General features: G+C 44.7%; 1 protein-coding gene across 1 annotated transcript; it reads left to right on the top strand.

Moving 5' to 3' along the window:
* Nucleotides 1-5,720: 5,720 nt before the first annotated feature.
* LOC146186442 (52 kDa repressor of the inhibitor of the protein kinase-like) lies at nt 5,721-7,334 on the top strand. The gene is made up of 2 exons (XM_084605690.1): nt 5,721-6,089; nt 6,854-7,334. Exons 1-2 carry the CDS (start codon nt 5,986-5,988, stop codon nt 7,029-7,031), a joined length of 282 nt encoding a protein of 93 aa, XP_084461816.1. The 5' UTR covers nt 5,721-5,985; the 3' UTR covers nt 7,032-7,334.
* Nucleotides 7,335-25,082: the final 17,748 nt, after the last annotated feature.

Genomic DNA, 25,082 nt, shown 5'->3' on the forward strand with positions numbered 1-25,082 from the left:
CACCAATGTCATGCTCAGAAACCTAGATGACCGTTCTATTTCCCTGCTCACTGAATACTTTAACGAGTGCTGGGAAGCGGGGCAGCTACCGGATGAATGGAAGCACGGTAAAATAATATTCACTCCTAAACCAAACAAGCCCATAAATGCCCAAAATCTCCGTCCCATCTCTCTGACATCATGTCTGGGGAAACTCTTTGAGCATGTCATCCTCACCCGTCTTACGCAACACATGGAATCCCATGGACTGTATCCCCATAGCATGCTAGGTTTTCGAGCTCATTTATCGGCGCAGGACGCCCTACTACAGATTTCAAATGCATGATATGCCACACCACACCAGAGCAATACTGGCAGTAGACCTCACCAAAGCATTTGATAAGGTCACGCACAGTGTTATCCTGCAAGGCATTCAAGAGCTGCAGCTAGGGCCTAAGGCCTATAACTATAACAGGGCCTTCCTGAACGGGCGCACCGCCTCCCTGCATATAGATGATATACAGACTTTCACACTTGGCAACGTTTTTAGATTAGGTCAGTTGGGAAAGAGCGCTCCCGCGCCATGTAGACGGAGCGGGCCCCTCGCGTATCCCGCGCAGCGGCGGCGCTGCTGTTAGGATTGCTCCTTCTGATGTCGTCTGCTACGTCTCCGTGTTGAACGGCGGAAGCCTGCGCATCAACGTTAAGGCCTTGAAGCAGCTGGCTAAATGTTATTTAAGCACAGAAATTAATTTCGTGATAGTACGCAGGAAAAACAATGCCTAAACTAGGCAACGGCCGACTTGAACCGACTGTTGGGTGGTGCAGACGCTTTCCACGCTCCCCTCCAGCGCGGCCCTCCTAACACAAACCTTGTTAGTGATGACTTTGCAGTGTGGCATCCGGTAGGACACGTCCCTACATCAGTAGAGTATATTCCGAAAAGCGGCTGTGTTTTTCAACAAAACTGGCCCGCGGTTCCAACAAACTCAAATTCAGCGCATGCGTTTATTTACAAAGCCGACTACGACGTAAAAAGGTATCGTTAATCGCCTTTCACAGTTGCGGCTACCCGTTTTATGCTATATGGCGCTGCGGTGATATGAATTAGGTCAGTAAACTTGTCTCACTGCTGGCATGTTTATAACTTCACACCTTATTTACTCTACAAATGCTTCACGTGCGCCGACCTCTTGGCTTTTTTAGTTATTCTGAGCAGCTTGGAAAAAGGCTTCTAATTGTAGAAAAGGAATGACTCGCGGTAAAGTGAAATACAAAGCACGGCTCAATACATAACAATCATAGCGTATCTTTATTTACATACATGCTTTTATGTCCCGTGGATGTATTTATTTGTCCAAAAGGCCAGTCTACATCAACTTCACCTTCTTTCTCACGGAAGCAATTGTGCCACAAGCAGTCAGCTGTTTGCAAGCATCCTTTGCTGCAAAGTGCATTCGCAGGACCACATAGTATTGCAAAAGGCCTGCAGTCAGAATGTCCCTGTGAGTGCAGCACCCAACACCTAGCACACCATAGCCTTTCAGTGAATCTAGAATATCACAAAAAGTGTCCACACAGAGGCTGTTTTCTTGCAGTAGGGTCGATATCTTGTTTTCAACACTTCTAAACATGTTGAACAGCTCCCATGAAGGATATTTAAGGCATCCTTCCTTGAACTCTCTTTCAAGAGTTAGAAAAGCTTCTGGGCATGCCGTCTGCCACGGGGTAACGTCTGCCTGCCTCCTTCATTCCTTTTCCTTGTTAGCATTTTGAATTGTTTGGATTTTGAATATATATATATATATATATATATATATATATATATATATATATATATATATAGTTTTTATTGGGCTTTAGCATATTGACACAATTATCTAAATTTGTGCATCGCATTTCTATCAACTTAGATTTTGTTGATCAAATTGGTGGTATATTTATTGACTTCTCTAAGGCTTCTGACACAGTGATTCATTAGAAACTCGATTCACGAACGTTGTATTAAAAATTCATCTTTGGCGAACTGGACATCTCTCTTTCTTTCTCTATACAATTATGGTGAAATCCAGTGTCGTCCCAGTCTCTTCTTGTGTGCCACAAGGACCTGCCTTAGAACATTAACAATTCTTATACTTTATACGAACGACCTGCCGAATAACGTCACATATGAAATCCGCATGCATGCAGATGACTGTGTTGTGCATGCAGTATCTCATCCATTCCTCTGAGGATCATTGTGATCTTAACTAATCAGCTGCTACATTTTCGTAATGATGCAAAAATTGGCAAATGCCTATCGATTTTTCTAAATCTTTAACCGCGGCATTCTCTGACAGGTCCTCGCCCTCCGTTTTTGCGTATTCAACGCATATCACTTGAAAAGGTTTTTGAATATAAGTGTTTTGATATTATTCTCACTTCCTTACTTATCTTGGTCAAGACCTATTGATTTAATTTGCGGTAATTATGCCCTTAATAAATTTGGATATTTAAGACGTAATTTAGCTCAAGCTTTATGTGAAGTCAAGTTATTGATGCATACAAGTCGTTAATCCTTACTATACTTGATTATGATGGCATTTTATGGAATCCTCAGGCACTAACACGTTATCTCCCAGATCGTATGTCTTATAAAGCAGCACATAAAGACGCAATCACAAGCACCTCAGGAAAGTGCACCATCGATCGACGACAAAACACACAGCAAACGAAGCAATGAACACGTGCGCCGCGACAGCGGTGACAGCGGCGATGGCCTCCCACTCAATCTCAACGCGACGGTAGCGCCACCCCTCGGATAGGATACGAGTTAGGGCCGCCTCTGGCGGGGTCTTTTCCAACTGACCCTAATCTAAAAACGTTGACACTTGGTAACAGTGGCACCCCGCAAGGCGCAGTGTTGTCGCCATTCCTTTTTAATATTACCATGATCCCGCTGGCAAAGACTTAAGCAGTATCCCACACTTGGGATGCACCATTTACGCGGATATCACGGTTTGGACCACACACGGCTCGGTGGAGACAGAATCTACACTTCAAGAAGCGGTCACAGCTATATCTACCCACACGGAAAAAATTGGCGTTGAATGCTCCCCGACAAAGTCAGGACTCTTTCTACTCCGGCCGCGGCGTGTTCCTACCGCCCCAATAACAATTTTATCTGCACGATACTCCCAAACCACTAACCCCCAACCTCCGCATTCTTGGTCTGAACTTACAGGACACGGGAAAAACGACCTTACCCTGAAGGCACTAAAACAGTCTACTTTCTCCGTCATCCATCTTTTGAGAAGGGTTTCACACTCACGAGCCGGCCTAGATGAAGCTGACAATTTAAAGGTACTACATGCCTTTGTGCTCAGTTGCATTCTTTACACCTCTCCTTACTTGAACCTCTCCTGTGCAGACAAAGATAAAATCAACGCCTTAATCCGCATGGCTACCAAAGCAGCGCTCAACCTACCGAAGACCACTAGCACGAACAGGCTCTTAAAACTAGGAATGCACAACAATATACAAGAACTTATAGAGGCACATCGGTACACACAGTACCTTCGGTTGGCTGGCACGCAAACAGGACGACATATATACTGGATACTCTCGGCATTCGCATACCCGCACATGCTGAAGAGTTAAACCCTCTCCCTCAGGCCGTGCATTCAGCGCTTATCCCCAAACCTCTTCCTAAGAACGTCCACCCAGAACACCATCAATCCCGCCGCGTCGCGCGAGCCAAAGCTCTCCATAAACTCTATGGGACTGCAGAGGATGTCCGCTGGGTGGACGCCACATGTGGTTCAGACCGTTCGGTAGCTGTGGCCTACAATCCAGCAGCCCCCCCCCCCCCCCCCCCTCACTCACTCACTTCATAGACCCGCCCTGTAACTCGGAAGAAGCAGAGGAAGTGGCTATATAGCCTTAGCAATCGCCCAAACAGATGCGGCTTACATACTTAGCGACTCCAAAACAGCCACACTTAACTTTGCCCGCGGACGCGTCCATCCTCCCGCGTGGCAAATATTGAGAATGTGCACCCTGAATTCTGACAGGCGTATTGAGCTTATATGGGAGCCGGCTCACTTTGGCAATGCCGGAAATGAGGCCGCCGATAACATAGCCCGAGGACTTATTAGTCGGGCAAATGGCGACCCATGCCGGGATTTCTCGAGGGAGCGGGCACATACATTTTCTGAGCTCACACAGCAAGCACGCCTTGCCCGTCGACTCTACCCCCCTCCCCACTTCCAGCTGTCTCACTCCCAACAAATCCTCTGGAGGCGTCTTCAAACCCGAACGCTTCTCACCCCTCAACGCCTATCCTACTACCGACCCGTTTCCCCTGAGTGCACTCTCTGTGGAGAGTTTGCCAAGAGGCAAACGATGAGAGGATGTGAAACGGCCGGTATTACAGAAAGTGGACTCAAACTGAATGTTTTTACGTCACCTGATACGCACTTCCGGTGTGCAGTTTTCAGTGAAGTGCTTCCAACTAATCACAGAGCGTTCCGAACTGAACGCAGTTCTGAATACCGCCCCTGGGCTGGTATTACAGAAAGTGCACGCAAATTGGACGCTTTTGCGTCACCTGATACGCACCTCCGGTGTGGAATTTTGTCGTAAGGAAGATGGGGGTACCGTGACGTAAAAGCGTTTAGCATTTAATTGCCTTCTTCTAGTAGACTTTAGTTCCGAGGCTCTGAGCGGAAGTGCTTCCAACCGCGATCACAGAGAGTTCCGAACTGAACGCAGTTCTGTAATACCGCCCCTGCCATTGCCTCGAACTCAAGCAACCAACGCCTCCCAAGAAGGCGCTGGTTTTGCCGACCGTCACATGAGACACATCAAGTTTCAAGAATCGGCATCCGAGCTGTTGAGACTGAAAGAAGAAGGAAAAGAAAATGCACGGGCCTGCTACTGGCTCTGTAGCTATAGTGCCTAGAATATATTCTAGGCACTATACTGTAGCTGAGCCACCTCGCTGTCTCGTGCGGGCAAAAGAGAAAATAGATAAGAAAAAGAAAAAAAGGACAAAGACGCGCGTCGCAACAGCCGTCGTCTACCCACGAAACGGTAGCGGGTGCAATGACGGCCTACAACAGATAAAAATATGGTGGCAGGCTAGCCCCCACCGCAAGCAGCAGTGACCTACCAGTCCCAGCTATCCCAGCCCTGGAGGGACAGGAACAACCAACTCAACGAGCTTGCCGCTGACATCACCTGGCATGCTATAAAAATAAAAAAATATAAAATATAAAAACGAAAGCGAAAATGATCGTCCGTATGTGTCAAACGCTACCGCTTCATGGCTTCAGTTAACGGTGGAGCCTTCTTAATCCGACATTTTCGACGCGACTGGCAGAGCCGGCGACGTCAGCTACGGTATCTCTAGCTACGGTACGTCGGCATCGACGAGCGCGTCAAGAAACTGCCACCACTTCTGTCCGACGCAGTCCGGCCAAGGTATATATAGAATGGTAGCGAAGGCTGGGCCCAAAAACGGTCTAGCGCGACAGCAGCACAGCCACTTTGGGGGGGCTGAAACACTTAGATAATGAAATTCAAAAGCACAAATAAAAACGCTATAAAACAACATAAACAAATAAATATTTTAATGCCACGTTTTATAAAATAGGTAAACTATTTTAGCAAAGCATTACTCCGCATTTTTAATTTTTTTGCAACGTTCTTGTTACGCCCCCTGTTGATGAGTGTGCGGTGCATTTGCAGCTTGACTTTGCAGGCCTTGTTTCGGCACCCAGCCACAGTGGCCGCGGGAGCTCACGAAGCGGTTTCTTATCGCCAGTCTCAAAATGCCCCTTTTGCGAAGTTTTCGTCGTCCTTGCGCGTCGCGTCTCTGTCACCGTTTTGTAAAATTTGCACCCCGCCCCGCGGCAGTTTTCTCGGTTTTTGTCGTTTCCTTCGACGTGCGGCCAGTGCGAAGTCTTCTTCCGTCTTTGCACGCTTCGCGCTGTTCTTTTGAAGCGCTTAGCGCTTTATTTCAAGATGAGCTTGCGGCGTGTGAAGAAACGATGCGCCGTGGCACATTGCGACAGCATGGACAGTGCCGTCGGTGTCAAGCTACACCGCTTCCCGCTGGACTTTCACAGGTGAGCTCTTGTCAGTGTCGTCTGCTACAAGGCGTCTGCTCTAGGTATGCTCCGAATGCTTTCGTTGGGCTGTTCGCTTCTGTTTCTGTAACCAGTTCGTGCGCACGTGGCTTCATTTTTGCGGGGATATTTATGTACTACACTACAGGGCACACACTTTAAGTGCTGAGCTGTGCGAAAGAGGCCCACCATTTGTCTGATTTATGGTGAGTTTCATGCAGCCGGCTATCACCAGCGTTAACTTGATACCGGGCTCTCAGGAGCAACCTCGCGCATGCCACTGACCGGAAGGCCAATTTAAAACCAATTGTGCTGCCTGACAAGTCTGAGCACAACACTGTTTAGTTTTCCAACACCGCGAAGCCAATTTCACCCTCGCAGCTGGTAGTATCAAAATTCAGCCAAGTGTATATGCGCGGCCTTGAGGGTGCTTTAACTGAATTCACCCAGCAGGAGTTACTGCCTGTCTTCTTATTGCTATTCTGCATATGCATGACCGTTAGGGTAACTTTAAACGCACTTCATTCTCGTCAATCTTAACCATAGAAAAGTATAGCTACCCGCATGCCATGAGGACGAGCGTACATAACCGCACTCTTAGGCGCTGAGAGCTTGGGGCGAGCATTTACTACCGTAGTTCAGATATAATGGAAATATAATTACTGCAGTTAGCATTGACAGGAATAATGACGCATTGGCGTTTGGAGTATGCAGTATTCCTTACGGCGCAATTGTGAATAACGTGCACGTTGCATCACGTCCAGGTGCCGAGCGTGGGTGCAGTTCTACCACAACGTCAGCCTGGAGAAGAAGACACCATGGCAGCTGCGAGACTTGCGGGTTTGTTCCAAGCACTTCGAACCGTCTGCGTATCTGTCGTCAAAAAGGCTGCGACCCGTGTTGATGCGCCTACTTATGTCATGTCATGTTTGCCTCAATTGAAGCTGTCTTAGCACTGTCTTCTATGCTTTTCAATTTCCTACCTGGCAACGTTCGTGGAACTGCAGGGCTTTTTTCTATCCGCACTGTGACCATTAAGATGAATAGCCAGCTTAAAGAAACTACTGCTTGAGCTGCCTGTGACGTGTATTTTTTGTTGGTGTGCTTTATCACTGTATTTGTTTGGTTGCTGTAATAAACCATGAATATGAAAACCATACTTGCCGTACACTGTATTGCAAACTGTGCACTTGAGCCTGTGCTTTGTGCATCATACCTTGTACTCAAAAGTACTAGCACCAGTATTTCCACCAAGATTTTCACTACGAATCATGCATGATTGCATTCTTAGCCAGCCAAGATAAGCCAGCGTCTGAAAGTGTTGCTGCCTTTCTATGCTGCCATCTTTGCCAGTAACTTTCATTGGGTTCCGAATTGCACATTACCAAGGCCATAACTAGCAGGAACTCGAGCACATTTGACTGGCAAAGGTTGGTGCGCACTGAAAGGCAACCTTCATGAGATACCGGCTTGAAAAGGCGGGTTCTATAAAAAGACCACTTTAAAATTCGCGCTAAAAACATACGTATGCGTGACGTCATTCAACGTCACTCATACGTAGTTGCCCCCCAATATGGCGGTGCCCATGAGCCGCCATTTTTTGGACCAATGGGCGTCTATGGAACCTTTGCTACCATTGTATATCTACCTTGGTCCGGCGCGCACAATGCCGCAGCGCGCATGCGCTGAAGACGCCCTCAAGCGGAGGTGTTTTTGGCGCGCATTTTCGAGCAGACGACACGGCTCCCGCGCAAATTTTGTCATCACGGGTCTTGATATCTGCAGCAAATTGTTCTTGCACAATGCCGCTGGCGGGCGAGGCGAAAGCGAAACTTGCGCTAGTAGTACTGGTGCACCACCTTGAGCGCAAACGTAATCTTTCTTCGAAAAGAGGCCAGACCTCGGCGGGTATCACCACCTTGTACAAGAGCTCCGACGAGTGAACCTGGTGTATTATTTCAAGTATTTAAGGTAATGCAAGGCATTTTACAATATTACCGTCATTAGCGTTGCTTAGAACAGTTTAATCATGGTATTAAGTTTATTGACCGTGCTGCTCTTCCTTCCCAACCAAAAATAGATAAGAAAAAGAAATTCACGCCGACGCAAATTCACGCAACACGGGCAAAGCGTACTGATTCTCAGTAATCTGTCTGATCGTGCACAATGACCAAGGCATCGTTTGACCGCCTGCTGGAGCTCGGGTACCGCAGAATTCTGCATCCTCCCAATCACAGCAGACCAATATCTCCAGGAGAAAGACTGGATGTCACATGAAGGTGAGTGCAACACTTCGAATATGTATGCATTGTATTTTTGGCTCCGCACTACAACCCTAAATAACTAGATTATCTCTAAATGAGGTAAAAAAATGATTTAGTTGCTTTGGTTAGTACATTCTGTATTGCTGTAAGCCTGGCAAAAATAGAGCTATATGAGCAAGAAAATTTTGTTGCTCGAGACCTATATATGAATAGAAAGTGTGCACATCCCATCGATTTCAATATTGCTAACTCCTTTCAGGTTCCTCGCCTCTGGCTGTAGCATCCAGGACATTGCAATGTCCTGTTGCATTCACACATTCACAGTGCAACAAATACTGAAGGAAACGTTACCTACAATATGGGACTGTCTTTCACCACTTGTTTGTGATGCTCAACAACAGCAGAGTGCAAAAAGATCAGACAGGCATACAGCAGCAAATGGAATTTCCCCAACTGTGTTGGAAGCATAGACGGCAAACATTTTGCCATCAAGTGTCCGAATAATAGCAGCTCCGATTTCCGCAATTACAAGAGATTTTTCTCTGTTATGCTTCTTGCAGTGGTAGATGCCCACTATCATTTTCTGCTAGTTGACACTGGTGCAGAAGGAAGGTTTCCAGATGGTTAAAGAAAGCATCATCAAAGAACAAACTGAAGATGGAACCCTAGGTCTGCTTTCGTCAGCACCTACGTGGCCTCCTTGCATTGTGGGTGATGCCGCATTTCCTTTGAAAGCTTATTTAATGCGTCCTTATCATGGAAAAAACTTGGGAGAGAAGGTTTTCAACTACAGGCGGTCGAGGGCACGGAGGTGTGCTCAGAATGCATTCGGCATTTCAGTTTCTTGGTGGCGTTTCTTTCTCGGCACTGCAGAGGGAGACACTGAACTGCTGACCAATATGGTGAATGCAGCAGTGTGCTTGCACAATTTTCTAATGTTAGACTCTGCATACTGCCCAGCTGGCTACAGTGACAATGTGAATGGAGAAAACAAACAGTCATGGAAGTCAGTGGCAGCAGCAAACGCTTGACCGCTACAAGCCATCGCTCAACTACAACAGCCTTAAACCTGAGATGAAATTACTCATTATTTTACGTCTACCCTTGGCAGCTGAACATTGTTAGGAGAAGCTAAAATGCAGACTACTTCCCCACAATATGCCTCAGCTACTGTTCTGTAAATGTTCTAAGTATATGCTTGAGAAACAATCTCTTCCTGAACCTTTTATTTTGGTAAGTATGTGACAGGCTTCATTCTCAGTCTGCAGTTTTTGTTTTGTTAAGTACCCTACAGGCTTCACTCTGTTCAGGTGTATCACTCCCCACTGTTGTTTTCCATGTGTTGTACAAAATTGTGTTCTGAAAAATACGCTCCTTTGAACTTTTTCTGCCCAAATGCTCTTTGTTCCCTAGAAGTCGCACTGAATATGCCTGACATTTTGTTTCAAGTTCAGAATTTTCATGCACCAAGCGTTTCTAAAAGTGCAACTCATTTTTGTGCCATGCATTTGACAGAAATAAATAAACAAGCTTTCTGGGTGGAAGTAGTAGCATTCTATTTATTGTATAACGACTGCGTTTAACTTCAAAGGTAGCTGTCGCAAAAGACTAAGGTCTCCCAGCAGTTTGGACATTCCTAAATTAGGTGTCCTGCAACCTTACAGTTCTTACAATTTCAGAAAAATGTCATTTAATTTTGCAGTGCAGTGCCTCAAAAAAATTTACCTCAAGCAAATTTGTCACTCAGTAAGGTGACAAGTTTTAAGGTGATCAGACAAAATAACTTTATTGGGTGAAATTAAAAAATCTGTCTTGATTATAAAATTGACACTGACAATGGCCACATTTCCATATTCAGAGAAGCTGAAAAATTTCCAGGCTGCAGAATACCTGACCGGTATAATGAAGACTTCTCTTCCATCATGAACAGCCCTAGTCAGCTTCATATCACACTATTTGGCAAATAAGATGTAAAAATACACATTTGAATTAGAGATATAAAATGTAAGTAAGTAATGTAGCTGATCAACCAGCAAAAGAATATATAAATCCATAAAAACACCAGGTACCTGCTGAAGTAGCAATATTCTACAATTAAAAACATCAAAAACATCTGCACAGGCATCATATCATGCTTGAATGCAGTGTTTCATCTAGACTAAGCATAGTATATAAAGCGAACACACGTGAAAAATAAGCAAAAGAAGATAAGGAACATGCCATCACATTTAAAATCACAAACCTGGCACAGCGGTTTATCACAAGCCCATGAAGTCTCGTACGGCCATTGCTGCTTGCATTGAAACCAACAACTTGTACAATACAGAATGTCTTTAAAGTTACCAGACTATAGTCGTGGCATTGCACGTGTATGAGTGCATTTGAGTAACCGGTTTCGGATAATTGTGTAGGAACCCTTCAGCTTCCTAATGTGACGAGTTCAGCTGGCTTTGAACATGTGAATCAAGTGGACAGGCTTAAAATTGGCTACATCAAGAAAATGTCAATGAACGTCGAACACCAATATGCGGTGAGCTTTTACAATTAATTGGGGAAGCCACGTGATCAAGGCACTCCTTGGGATGAAGGCAATTATGTGGTAGCTGCGGCTGTTCAAATACCATAAAGCATTTTCAGGTGGCCGTGAGACGTACAGGTGAACAATGATCCGGGCACCATTCAATGACAGTTACAGATAGCGATAATAATTGTGTGTTTTTTACTGAAAACTAATTGTTATTTAATGTCTGTATAATTGCAGAAGACTTAGAAATTATAGTCACGGGGAAACTGAAATGCAGATCGATTTTCATTAAAACATGCACACAATTATTATTGCCCTCCACATCCATAGTGGACAGGCACCCAGACCGTTGTTGGGCAGGGCGTCTTTACGGCAGTCTGTAAACGCTTTGAAGAATCACAATCAGCACACCATATCATTGCCTTGAATGGCGAGTGCCTCGGTAGGAGACTTCTTTAGTTTACTGCAAAACTTCGCCATATATATTTATCTGTTCTGACGTTCGGTCTAGTTTCCTCAGTGCAGCTAAGAAATGGGTACATGCTCAAGCCATTCCACTCACTTCATCAGATGAAAGTCCACTAAGCTCGTCCCATTGTAAAGCTGAAAGGTACCCAACATCTCCCGGAACCGGTTTCCCAATCACGCTCATATGCATATACCACGATCAGTGATCACTTTCAGGGCAGACCCTACATTTCTCTGACAACAAAACTAAATGCCTTGACGGCAGTGTTGTTAACTTCGTCCAATGGTACTAGCACTGCAAGCCCATAAACATCTTTTTTTATTTGTAAAATTCTGACCAAGAAAAAATTGCTGTTGGACTTTTCAAAGGCACAAGCTGTGTGCCCGTATCACGTTTAGAAATAGAAAAATTGCACTTATGACTACAAATTGAGCGGCATCAAATTCGGCAAGTGTTAAAGGGGCCCAAAACAGCCATAGCAATACAGTTTCTCTATGCCTAGTATGTGAAAGAATGTCGATGTAAGATAACCTTCCCGCAAAAAAAATTTTAAATGCGGCATTTGGAAGCAGAGTTATTTGCAATCAAATTTTGAATATCTGCGCCTTCGCGGCTTCCTCCTCTTTTCAACTTTTTAGCGCGCGCAAAGGCTGGCCCTCCTCCAAGGCCTCGCCCACTGACACGTCACAACTGGTGCATCTGCGCTTTTACTTTTTTTGCTTAGCGCCGCACGCCGCAACTTCCGTTTTGTCGCGCTTGCTTGCCGACGCGCCGCCGGGGGCCTCTTGTCGTCTGCTTCATCGTCATCGACCTTCGGCACGAACTCGCAAGTTTTGTTGCCACGCTATACATCCCTGGCGTTGACCTCACCTTTGATTTTGTGTTACGTCGTGTGCGCGACGGGTGCAGGACGGTTTTGGGCTAGACTGGTCACTCTCTTGAATTCGCGAAGGCAGTTATCGAAGCGCTGAATTATTGTTGACGGGACATGAGCGGGAGGTTGTTACAGTGTGCAGTCCCTGGCTGCGAAGGTATTGCTAGTGACGGGAGGAAAAAAATTCTGCATCAAGTGCTTCAAAACGCCAACCTCCGGAAACAGTGGCTACAGCTCATCGGATAGCCAGCATCGGTGAAAAAAGCGTTTATCTACGTTTGCTTTACCAGGATATGTGGTTCGCGATTGGGGGATCCCAACAAGACTGAGCCTGCGTGAAGGAGCGGTACCAATGCTGTTTCTTCCAACCCTGCCGGTAAGTGTAAAATGAAAAGATTGTGATAATATTAGCTTTAGACGCGTTATCACAGCAGTGTGGATTTTTTTTTTTTTAACTCAGGCGATCTTGCTCGACGTTGTGGCATGCATATAGCAAGATTTGTCATGATCACTGTGAACTACACTGCTCAAAATAAACCAGTGGCGAGCTTACGATGGGATTTTATTTTTTAATGTTACGCTAGTCGACCCCACGCACCAATGCACCCATACAAGCCGTATACTATCATCGTCGGGGTTCAGCAGCGGATTCTTCAACGGCGTGTACTTACGGGGGTCGAGTCCCTTCTCGGTACTCATTCGCCGAAGTCGCTTTTCGAGCTCGGGGTCCATAATATCCGTACCGCAGCAAGGGCATGAGATGTTAGCGAAAGACTAGAAATTCAGAATCGAGATCGCAGAGAGCGGTCTTCCGGGCGTTGCGGAGGGAAACTCTCTCGTGCACCTTGCCCGAACCGCCCGAACCTTGAAACCTTCGTGTTTAGGCTCCTCTTGCGTTTGACTATACGATGCCCCTTCGTGAAAGATAACGATCGATTGTAAAGAAGAAAAAAAAGGAAGGGGATGAGGAGAAGGGGACTGCGTAGTTGTGCGCTGTGGTGTAGTTTGTCAGCCGCGGTTCGGCGTCAGCTGACTGCAACGGAGAACGCGCGCGCCGACAGGAAGTGAACAAACTGTTCGGTGCCCGATTATTATCGCAGCACGACTCCCGCCCTGTAGCATTTTTTTTTTTCGTTTTTTCTTTTTTTTTTTTTTTTACGCCATGTGGTGTTTGTACAGAACGCACTCTGAAATGTCGCGCGAATGGAGCCGCGTCCAAGTTCACCAACCGAGGCAACCAGGAAAGAAACACGTGAAACCGAGATGGGCGTTGATAAGAAGAAATAGAAGAAAGGAGGTACACTGTCAGGAATGAAGAGATGGAAACAGAAAAAAAAAGTGCCAAGAGGCTTTACCCTTCAGCAAAAAGGGGGAAGGGGGGGGATCGCAAAATAAACGTTATCACTCGCGTGAACTGGCTTAATCGCTCAAAGTTGTGCCTCTTTATCCCTAAGCGATCAGCTGCCGATCGGAAGTGTAAGAGTTGGTTTTGACAGGAGCATAGACAGGAGTTGTACAAGATTTTTCCTGCGGAAAGGGCGGGGGGGGGGGGGGGGGGGGGAGATAAACCGCAACAAGGGAAGAGGACTTCTCCAAATGGCTCACCGACAGCAATAAGAGCAGGAGCCTTCTCCGGTTCCTAAGGGAAAATAATTTGCACGGGTTCTTATAATATGCCTTATGGCAAGCTTGCGTAATAAAAAAAGAAAAAACAGCGCGCGCATGCAGTAGTGCAACGATCGAGTGACACAGTTCGGCACAATGTTACCAGTGGCTCACAAATGCACATTTATTTTTGTCCCAGATTTTCCAGGAACAGCGGGTACAGATCATCAGCCAGCTGGATGGAATGGAAGTGGACCTCGCAGGAGATGGGCGTTGCGACTCCCCGAGCTACAGCGCCAAGTACTGCACGTACAACGTTGTTGTCATTCAGACTGACCATATTCAACAATGAGAACAGGTAAGAATAGGAGAGGTAAGGCAATGCTGCGATACGAAAATTGGCAAGCTGCAATTCCTATTAACTGTGTGAAGTCAGCTGTAGTGCCCAATAGTGCCAGCATGGGGCCTGGCCTCAACTAACGAGTCTCAGTGCAGTCTTTAACAAAAGGCGCCAATTTCTGCATATTATTAGGAGAAATTTATTTCAGCCTCACCAAGAGTGCACTTGGCAAGTGCTGCTTGCATGTCTATATATAGAAAGAATCAAATTAATCATTGAATTACAATTGAACTACAAACAATTGAATTACAAAATGTTTCATCGTTGCAAACCATTGGGGAAGAGGTACATTTGCTGACATATATTATTATGTAATGAGGTTTTAATTTCATCTATCTACAAACTGCCACCCAGCTATCTGGACATAATGCAAGAGCAGCAAATCGCCCATACAGCACTACTTTGATGCTTGACGCATTAATAAAGATGCATGCAGTTGCTTGCTTTAATAATTAGGGCGAATACATGGTAATAACATTATTCTATACTGCATTTACTAAGTTAAAAGCTGTGAGCAGGTCAAAGGGCTGTGAAGCAATAGAACCATGGATCCAGACAATCACAAGTCTATGTTGCTGCCCTGGGCCAGGGTAATGATGACCTGATCATCAGCATGTAGTGCAGCTTGTTGAACCACATATGCGATAAGCATGATGGCCATGATAGACCATACAGCAAATGCCTGCATTAGCTCCTTGCAAACAGGCAATGGATGAGCAGAGGTAATCTGTTTTGTATAGGTTTTTTTTTTTGTAAAGTTTTCCACTTTGATGTTGTTCGGAAGGTGCACGGCTCACACTTGTGGCATTTGTCAACCAATGATAAATTTAAGAGATAGGTAATGCAAATAGAACTTCACGGAAAAAACTTTTTACACATCCGCACATTACAGCAAGACATAGCGAAGAAAGAAACCCATAATGAAGTGAAGAAACAAATAACGTAAATGTGAGTGCTGAGACTGCGAGATTAATTTAATACTGAGGCAGCTTGGTTATAACGCCAGTAAGAAACACAAAAATAATGGGATGTTCTATACTTTCTTATACTGACAATTGTTTGGTCAACAACACCTCTTAGATTTCTTGTCACAGTAAAATAGCAGCACAAGACCAGGTGTCTTTTAACGAATATGTTGCTAAAACTGTTTTCAACTGCAATGCAGCAGCTGTAAGCAGGTTCAGCATCTATGATTGACTAGAATACACACCAACACTACCAACTCATCAGTCAAATATATATATACCGTCGGCGCGTTGTTTTTCCTTCCGCTTTGCATTTAATGCTCTTTATTCCAATAATCATCATAAGAGGAATTCCTGTAAATGTCAACAGTATAAACATAAAAAAAAATGTTTGCCTTGCACTCGCAGACTGTTCGCTCCTTTAAATGCTATATATATATATATGTATATATGTACATTTTTTACAGATTCATGTGCTTTCAGGAAGCTAAACTGCATTCTCATGAACTCCCTGTTCCTGAAGGACATTCGACAACTCTCCCCTAATGCCCAAACATCCTCCCTTGAATCATTTCATAATTTGGTCATCAGATTTGCTCCCAAATCAATTGCATACTGGGATGATGGGATGCAAGCAAGGTAAGTTGAATGAAAGAGAAGGATACGACATTATTTTTTACTCCAGTGCCAGTACGCATTCCAACTTTTCTGCATTGCATATGCAAACAATCAATCCTTGCATGAAGCATTTAATGTATGTTCATAATATTGTCATTGTAAAAGGAACAGAGGCCTGAGGAAATAGAACTCAGTAAAAAAAAAAAAAAATCAGAAGTTCATCTATGAAAGCCTGTGCTTCATTCGCACCATATCCTTTTCCTCCTTTTGATTCTTCAACTTGCTAAGTAGCCCAACTAAGCAGATCGCGTTTAGTTAATGCTACAATAGCCACTACGACCAGCACTCCCCTTAGTACAGTGCTTGATCTGGAGCTGTCTTGTTATCAGGCCAGGTAATATGAGACCTTACAATTACGACTCACAGGAGTCAATTCTGACATCTGCCAAAAAAGGGCACCCACTATGTCAAGTGAATCCCAACTCCTGCTCAAAGTATGCACCCAATGAGAAATTTTCGAAGATCCTTCCATCCTGACATTAAATACTCTGCTGTAAAATTAGCTGAACCTATCTTGTGTCTTTCTCTTCGAATCTCAAGACTGCTGCCATGTCAATGGTAGTTTTCATACATTTTGAGGAGACTGCGGTGCACACTTCTGACATTCTAAGAATGCTTCATATAATATCGTAAAAACATATTTGCTAGCATGGTAGCACTAGCCATTCTATAATCCCCTTCCATAGAAAAAGTGAGACAGGAGGCTGCAGACTGCACAGGCCATCTAAGGGTCCTCATTGGGAGTCACTGCTCTTATGTTAGAATAGGCAGATGGGATGACATAAAGAACGAAGTTGAGGACAAGCATGAAGCGCAGGCTGAAAAAACACCTCGTCTCTCTTTTGTGCGCCTCATCTTAGTGCAGTCCCAAGACAAAGGCAGTTTTTAAAGAACTGGAAGTTATCAGCGCAAGTTTCCGACCCCTCTAGAACCATCTCGAATGTCCCGAGGCTACTGTATTGAAGCTGCAAGGATGCTCAAGGTTCACTTGACCACCTGAACTAATGATGATCGCTAGAATACAACAGCAGGGAGAACACGTGATTCACGATATGATGTTGTATAGCCCATGTCATACATTCATTTTGCTGCTTGGAGATCATTGCATCACATTCTTATTTCTAAAGGTGCTGAACATAGTAGCTAAATCAGAAGCAATTTCTGCTGCAGTGTTATGAATATAATGCATAATAGTTCCTTATGGTAGCCTCTTCTGTATAATTTTGCTGGTAGGCAACAAGAAACACATTTTTTTCCAAAGTATGAAAAATTAATTCATATTTACCTTCTTTATAGGTCACATCTGGCTGTAATTCACTTTAATGAAAATTCCTCAAGGCTGCAGGCACAGACAAAAAAAGGAGATGACCGCTGGAAAGTAAAGATGGCAAAAGCAAGGAAAGGACATTTCAGTGTCGCTCCAGTGAAAACGCAGCCTACATTTTGTAAGTTCAAAGTTTGTTCTACTTATAATATTACACGAAAAACTAAGTGCACTGTTGTAATCTCGATGACTATTTCATGCAGCGTACATCCACAAGCTCCTCCAAGATGTGGAGAAACGGTCTGAGGGCTCTTCCCACAGAGAGACAGCTGCAAGCACAGCTTCAGAGCGTCACTTTATGACGGATGCCTATGAAAGACCGTCAAAAGAAGAACTGATTGCTGCTCACAGACACAGATTTGCTCTTCACAATGACTAGTCAATTACACAGTACAACTGTCAGTGTGCTTAACCTAAATGCTAAACAGACTGGCATCATTTTTAAAAATACACAGCGCAACAAACGTCTTTCAATAAATCATGCAGTTGATAGTCAGCGCTGTTCCCGTCTACTCGCTTGTCCTATGTTTGTTGCGCTGTGTATTTTTAAAAAATGATGCACCAACTAGCTCAACTCACAGTTCTTTTGAGACTGGCATCAGCGCCGCAAAGCATTGGCCACTGGAGCCAAGAAAATTGTTTCAATATGTTTGCTGCGGCTGACAATAGCTGGAGCGCAGTTTCATATGACTTTTGTTGTCTGAGTGAGTGCAATCTTGTACCCATATCTCTCAGTTTTCCTTGTGGCTGCGGCTAAGCAAAATAGAAGTAAAGAAGTAAAGCCAAACTAGAAGTAAATGAAAATTTCAAGTGAGCCGGCTTCACAAGTGACCATGTAACATCTCTCTTTTCATGGGCTTGCTGTTCCCCATCCGTTAAGCTACACAGTTTACAAGACAACAGTGTAATTATGCTGATTATTATTATGTGCGCGAAATAATACAGTGTTCTTAGCGGCAATTTAAACTTCTGAGCGACTGAATCAACTTCATTCAGATTTTTTTCCTCCTGTCGACAGAAAAACAAATGATAAGGTAGGAACAAAAGGCTACTAATACAGTAGCTTGACGAGGTTTTTACCCCTGTTTGACATGGACGACAGACAGTCATATTTTTACAGTGATCTGCTAGCGAAAAAAAGAAAACATCAGCAAGTAAAAGAAATGTGCAATATGGACAGGTGCTATGTCGGAAACAAAGTGTGAGAAATATACATGTATTTACATTCACTTCCCACTGACTCTTGTACATACTTTGAGTATCTTTAACGCGCAGAACATAAAAGAAAGACATGGTGACAAAAAAATATTAAAGTGTCACATACATTCGAATGTACACCGGCTCAAGCATCAGAAACAACAAGGTGGTCAGTTATAAAACTAAGAAAGCAGTTTTTCGCCGAGGAGAGCAATTCTCTAGGAATAATCTCGAAATAAAGTCGTTTTCTTTGTTTCTTCGGTGCGTCCTCATCACTGCACGTCATATTGAAACCTTGCAAGGGCCAGATACAGCATGCGTATCCTAATACTACATGTTTACCGCGGCGGCTTGTACCTCTCCGGCTCTACCGCTCAGTCGTTTGTGGTGAAACTGCGCACGGAGCTTTGATATTACGGTAAACTTTATTTGCTCGCAGGAAGTTAGGTAAGGGTGCTTAATTCGTTGCTGCTGCGTATAATGCAAACCCGCAGTCTGTACCGGGATCGGGGCCGAAAGCCGCCAACGCCGGCGCACGATTCCGCGAGTTCGCGCACGGCCGAGCCAGGTAGGCGCAGTTGTCTTAGGTAATTTACTACAAGGCAAAAGTTTATAACCTACTACGAGACAAAATGCAACCTCCGTGAGTAGTTTCACGCAATCAAGTCAACGGTTAAGACGGTAGGATTTTAATAGCCGCCACAGTAATGATGCATCACAACAATGACTAACTCATTGCACCTGTGAAACCGTCGCTTATCTGTGCGCTATGTTCAAGCTAGTAAACACATTACTTACCAGCGTATGTTGTCGCCTTGACTTGATCCGAGGTGCGTATTTTGGTTTGGTGGACACAGGAACGGAGCAGCGGTTGCCTCCGAAATTTTGCTGCACTACGTAAGGCGCAGTGGATTGGGGCCCGACATTTAAAGCACCGACTTAATGCTGTAAACCTGTAAGCAGACTTCGAAGTTCATTTCGCATGGGCGACACAAGAAACAAGAACATTCACAGGCGGAAAGTGCCCCGCAAGTACATACACTGCAAGGAACTGAAACGAGACCGCCGCTTGCGACCGCGCCGCATAGCGCCGCGATTGCCGTGGTGCCTGCGCGAAGGGCAAAGATGCGCGCGTGCGCGCGCGAGACCGGAAGTACAGGAAAAAAAGCTTTGAAAAAACGTTTCTGTCTACAGAACATCCTAATTTTCTTTCCTGATAATTAAAAGTTAAGCTTATTTCAATTTTTCTGGCATAAGCGATAATTTAATGGCTGTGTGACGTCGCAAAGAAGCAGACCAATAGTCATTCGAAAACGCATGCACGTAGCAGCGTTGCCCAGAGGAGAAGGAGGACTGGCAAAAGTCGAAGGAAAGAACGCGCCAACTTTCGAATGGGATTGTGGCACCTGCACTGCGCGTAGACGTGTATTATTGCGTTCAAATGTGTATCGCAGCATAATCTAGCGACTGAGATAGTTTGTGAGGAGTGCTCGGAAGGTGTTTGTGGGCCCCTTTAAGAAGCCAAGAAGTGTTCAAGAAGCTGCAAGGCACAAAGGATTAAAAAATAAAAGTATGGACACACTTGCACATATAACTAATTGCACGGCTTGCCTTTTTCTTCCAGCCAGTGCATAGCTCTGCTGAGTTTATTTTTCATCTTGTATTTTGGAAAAATGTAATGAATCTTGCTGAAAATCGCACTGAAATTTTTGAAACGATACAGTTTTTCCGACCATCACAAAAGAAGAATAATTGCCTGTTTTGTATTATTGCCCAACTAACATCCTTACGAGAGGGACCCTTTGTCGATGTTGGAAAAAGGTTTCAGCCCCCCCCCCCTCCCTTCCTTTAAACCCCTTCCTTATGCCCTGCAGCAGGGTGCAACTGAAAAATGCAGCAGGGAATACCCCACAAAGAATAATCTTCAGCTAGTGGCATCGACCTACTTTCATGATGTGGCGGCTATTCCTGTAGTGCAAAATGACAGGGGACTGGCAAGGGCCTTCATGGAAAGGGATTACTGCGACGTCATGATAATCAGTCAATACCATACCTGGTGGGCCTTGAGTTGTATTCGCCCATCTCAATCTAGAAGTATATTCCGCAATAATAATTTCTTGCTCCAAGTATGTAACTGCATTTCCTCTCCCCCTATAAAAAAAAAAAAGAAACAGCATTGTCAACCTACCGCACCTGGAATTCGGAAAGAACTTGCATTAGTTCAACCTTGCACCTGACTGCCACACGCCCCTCCATCTTGTCCAAGGTTAATGCGATGGACAGGCCAAATGCTTCGTGTCTCGTCATTTTATGCTGAAGATGAGAAAGCAATTGCTGCTCAAAGGCATCACTAGATTTGCGTTTTTTTTTTTTTTCTCATATGAACAGGCGCCTCCCGAGCTGGCACTGCAATGCATGGCTCAGCATCAGGCGGTTTTGGAGGGGCTGGCATACATCATCATCTGCATTGACGCTGCCAGCAGACGATGGCTTTCCTCGCTGTATAGTGTTGAAAATTGCCTCCACCGAGTATGCAGCATTATCCTGAACTGCCGGCACCTTCTCGACGTTGCATGTAGTCCTGCAACAAAAAAAAAAAAGTATTATTCCTTTCACTAAATCAACAACATCCTTTAAGACGAACAAGAAAAATGTGCAGTCCTAAGGGGTAGGCAGCGAACGCGATGGTTAGATGGCATCCTTGAGGCGCTGCAGATGAAGTTATGTGATGTTAGGAAGATAGTCACGAGACTGGAAAGCGTGACGTGATATGGTCCATAGGGTCACGAAGAGTCGGACACGACTGAACGACTGAACTGAACTGAAGTGAAAACAATACTTTAATTGCAATGTCGTCCTCAGTGGCAGATGAGCTTTTTCTTTCCACTGCAACTCTGACAAACTGTACCTCACACTATTTTAAGGTAACTATCGAGTGCATGCAGTGAGGAAAACTTGGTAAAAAAAAAAAAAAAAAAAAAAAAAAAAAAAACATTTGAGCCAGTTAGAAATTAAAAATGGTTCATTTTGGTTCCTAATTATAGACCCAATTGGTTAGTCCAATGGTGATGAACCAAATGGTTTTGCAGATAACAGTTGGGCATTCCAAATGCATCTTCCAATAGTTCCGATTAAGTTTAACATTCCAATCGAATTTTTCAAATGGCGCTCAAGTTTCCATCAGGAATACTCCAACTATATATAGCTTTGCTAAGTCCCCCTAGGTTCCGAATAGTATATCCCCCAAACAATTGGTTGGTTGGCCTCAGAAACCTACATGCACATGCCCACTATGGACGAGTGTCGCTCATTGCCACACTTGATTCGTTGCATCCTACAAATGGATATAGGTTCTTGGACATGTGTAGCAAGCGACAGCTGGCGCTACTGAGCAACTGCCAAAGCTCAGTCAGCCGACAGCACAGATCTGGAAAGAATAGCCAGTTTTCTGGCGAACAGCCACAAAACTATGCTAGCTACACAGACTCTAGCTCATGATGGCTCCCAGGAAAGGGAAGTCTGTACTTCACAGTAATGCTCGCAGCATAAACAGGAACTTGAACTCCTTAATTTCCTTTATTGTCAGCAATGGGGAGTCTTTTGAAATTATAGCGACCACTGAAACGTGGCTCAGGAAACATGAACATATATCAATTCCCGGCTATGCGACAAAATCACGCCCAAGGGACTCGCAGTTTCGCGGCGGCGGTGTGGCATTATTCGTGACAGACAACCTTCACTACACTCTCTTATCATCAGTCTCTTGTTGTTCACCCGAACTTGAAGCATTATTTGTGAAACTTGAATGCGGGCTCCTAGTGGGCGTAGTCTACCGACCTCCGAATTCAAATCGTGCCGTTTTTTTGATAAACTGGAATCAATCTTGTCCTCTTTAACTAAAAGCTACAAAACCAGAGTTATTATCGTAGGTGATATGAATGTTGATACTAGTTCTACGAGTACCCAAGATTACACATACCTTCTTCAATCATACAACTTCCGCAACTTGATTGCTTCTCCGACACGCATAACCACCTTTTCGGCAACATCAATTGATCATGCACTGACAAATATTGACACCGGTGCACATGCTGGCGTCTACCAAACACCAATTTCGGACCACTTGCCAATTTTTGTTAAGGTAGTCACACCTACAATAGTAAAAGGTATGAAACCAAGACATACAGCCAAGTTAAATTATGAATCATTCCGTAACAAATTGTTATTGCTCAATACTGACATAATATATCATGAAGATGTCAATATAGAGTTCTCTAACTTGATTAGCACTCTGGTTGACCATATAAATCGCAGCAGCCAAAGTGTAGCATCTTCCCAGCGTTATAAACCAATTTGTCCCTGGCTGACCGAAGAAATATTGAGCACATTAAGAAGAAAGGACTATTGGTATCATAAATGGCTACATCATAAAGGCAACAAATATTACCGGTATCAGTACAAATATGTGTGTAATAAATCAGTGTCCTTAATGAGAGCCCGAAAAACAGAATATTTTACTAATCGAATACAAGGTTCTGCTGGAAATCCAAAAAAAATGTGGGAAGTTATCAATGAGGTCACGCAAAACTTGAAAAAATGTTCCACACGTCCCTCAAATATTACTGAAAAAACTGTTCATGAATTCAATACATTTTTTCACAAGTGTCGGTCCAGATCCGGCTGCAAAGCTTCCTGATGCCAGTGCAAACAATAATCTTCCTGCGTCAGTTAATTATTTCGCTCTGCACGAAGTTGAAATCAATGAGGTGTTGTCGGTTGTCATGGAGTTGAAAACAAACAAGGCAGCAGGCTTGGATGACATTTCTGCAAAGCTTATTAAGGAAAATGTTGATACCTTAGAGCCTATACTATGCCTGCTGTTCAATCATTACCTGCTGAATTACACATCCCCGTCACCCTTAAAGGTAGCCCAAGTTAGCCCTGTATTTAAAGATGGTGACCCTCCTGAACCCTCTAGTTACAGGCCTATTTCCGTACTTAGTATTATTAATAACATATTTGAAAAAATTATATCCAAACCTATTTTCCTTTTTCTTGAGAAATATAATATTATCTGGCCCCAGCAACACGGATTTCGCCCAATGCATTCTACTAGCTCAGCAGTCATTACACTCACCCAGGCAATCCGCCTTTTGCGGGAGGATGTGGCGCCATCATGCGGGAGCGGGCGAGAAACACATTGGACGGCAGTGTAGCAGACGACGCGAAAGCGCACCATACGAAAAGGCCACGCCAACGCAGGTAGAAAGCGAAAGCTTCCCTCCTTTTTTGGCCTCGGGGCAGAAAGTAGTGACAGTAATTGAAGTATATCATGTCTACGCAGTATGGGGGAATGTACAGCGTTTTCACAAGCCACTCATAACGTATGAGCGTGTAGCGCGGGCTGTGTTCGACGTGACAGAATGAGACGCTGAATGAATGAATTGGTTCACAGGAAGGGAAAGGCGCAGTAACTGTCACACTTGCTCTGTGGACACCCGAACCGCGCCGAAGGGAAGGGAGGAAGGTGGGAATGAAAGTGGAAAGAGAGAAAGAGGAGCCGTAGTGGAGGGCTACGGAGTAATTTCGACCACCTGGGGATCTTTAACGTGCGCTGACATCGCACAGCACACGGACGCCACTTCGTTTCGCCTCCATCGAAACGCAGCCGCCGAGGCCGGGATTCGATCCTGTTGTGACGCTGGGGCTACGTCGTCCCGGCCTTCACTTGGTAGCGTGTAGAGACTCGGGGTTGATGAAGGATTGAATCTTCGAAGTTGGTGAAATATATACAAGCAGGTTTACTGGCACTTTGAGAAACTTATTTACATGACTATTTACATGAAGAAGAAGGGTACATCAGCAAAATGGCGAGCGTTAAGAGTTCATAGCGAGAAGCGACTGGATGAGCCGTTTACCCAGGGCCCAGAGCGACATTTCGTGCTCTGCAGCGTCCTTAAAAACCCCCTATGTCCAGCCCCTCTCTGAAGATGCTGACCAACCAAATCCAGGGCACGCCCCTCAGGTATCGGCATCCAATCGAACACATCACTGCACTGATGGTCTGAAGCACTGACTGGTCCGGCATTCATTCGTTGGGCGTGATCACTTGTTGGCGGGAAAAGCTTGGGAACGGCGAGGAGAGGAGGTACATTTCTATTCTTCAGCAAAGAAACCACAGGCTGGTTCTGGGGGTTTTACTTCTCAGAAACCCGAGTGCACGTGGCGCCGCATAGGGCTTCCAACATGGTCCCTTTTCGACAATTGCAAATCTTTCCTGCATTCCCGGGAAATCACTTAATGGCCGTATGAGTCATGCTCTTCTCTTGTCCTGCACGTCAGCGGACATGTCACTCTGTCGTCTCCTTTGGATAGGAGGCATTCATCACTGGAGGATAGCACTTCTCGACTGGAAGGGTGAACAAAAGAAAGCACTTCCTGCTATTTCCCGCAGGGGGACGTTTCTTTGTGTTTTTCCAGACGTTCTCTTGACAGGGCCAATTTGGCATTTGCAGGTTGTCCACAAAGCAAAACATGCTTACAAAACAGGATTCCTGGAAACAGGCTCACTTAGAGCCAATGGACCATCACCACATATTCACAAAACTTTTCCATGCCCACAGGCGAACAATAGAGCGCGCAAATGCGGATGCTTGGTCGTAACAGCCTCCTCCCCCGCCAGAAGAGACTCGG

This window comes from Amblyomma maculatum, chromosome 6, assembly GCF_055883805.1.
Source record: "Amblyomma maculatum isolate TAMU_Amacu chromosome 6, ASM5588380v1, whole genome shotgun sequence".
NCBI classification, from domain to species: Eukaryota; Metazoa; Arthropoda; class Arachnida; order Ixodida; family Ixodidae; genus Amblyomma; species Amblyomma maculatum.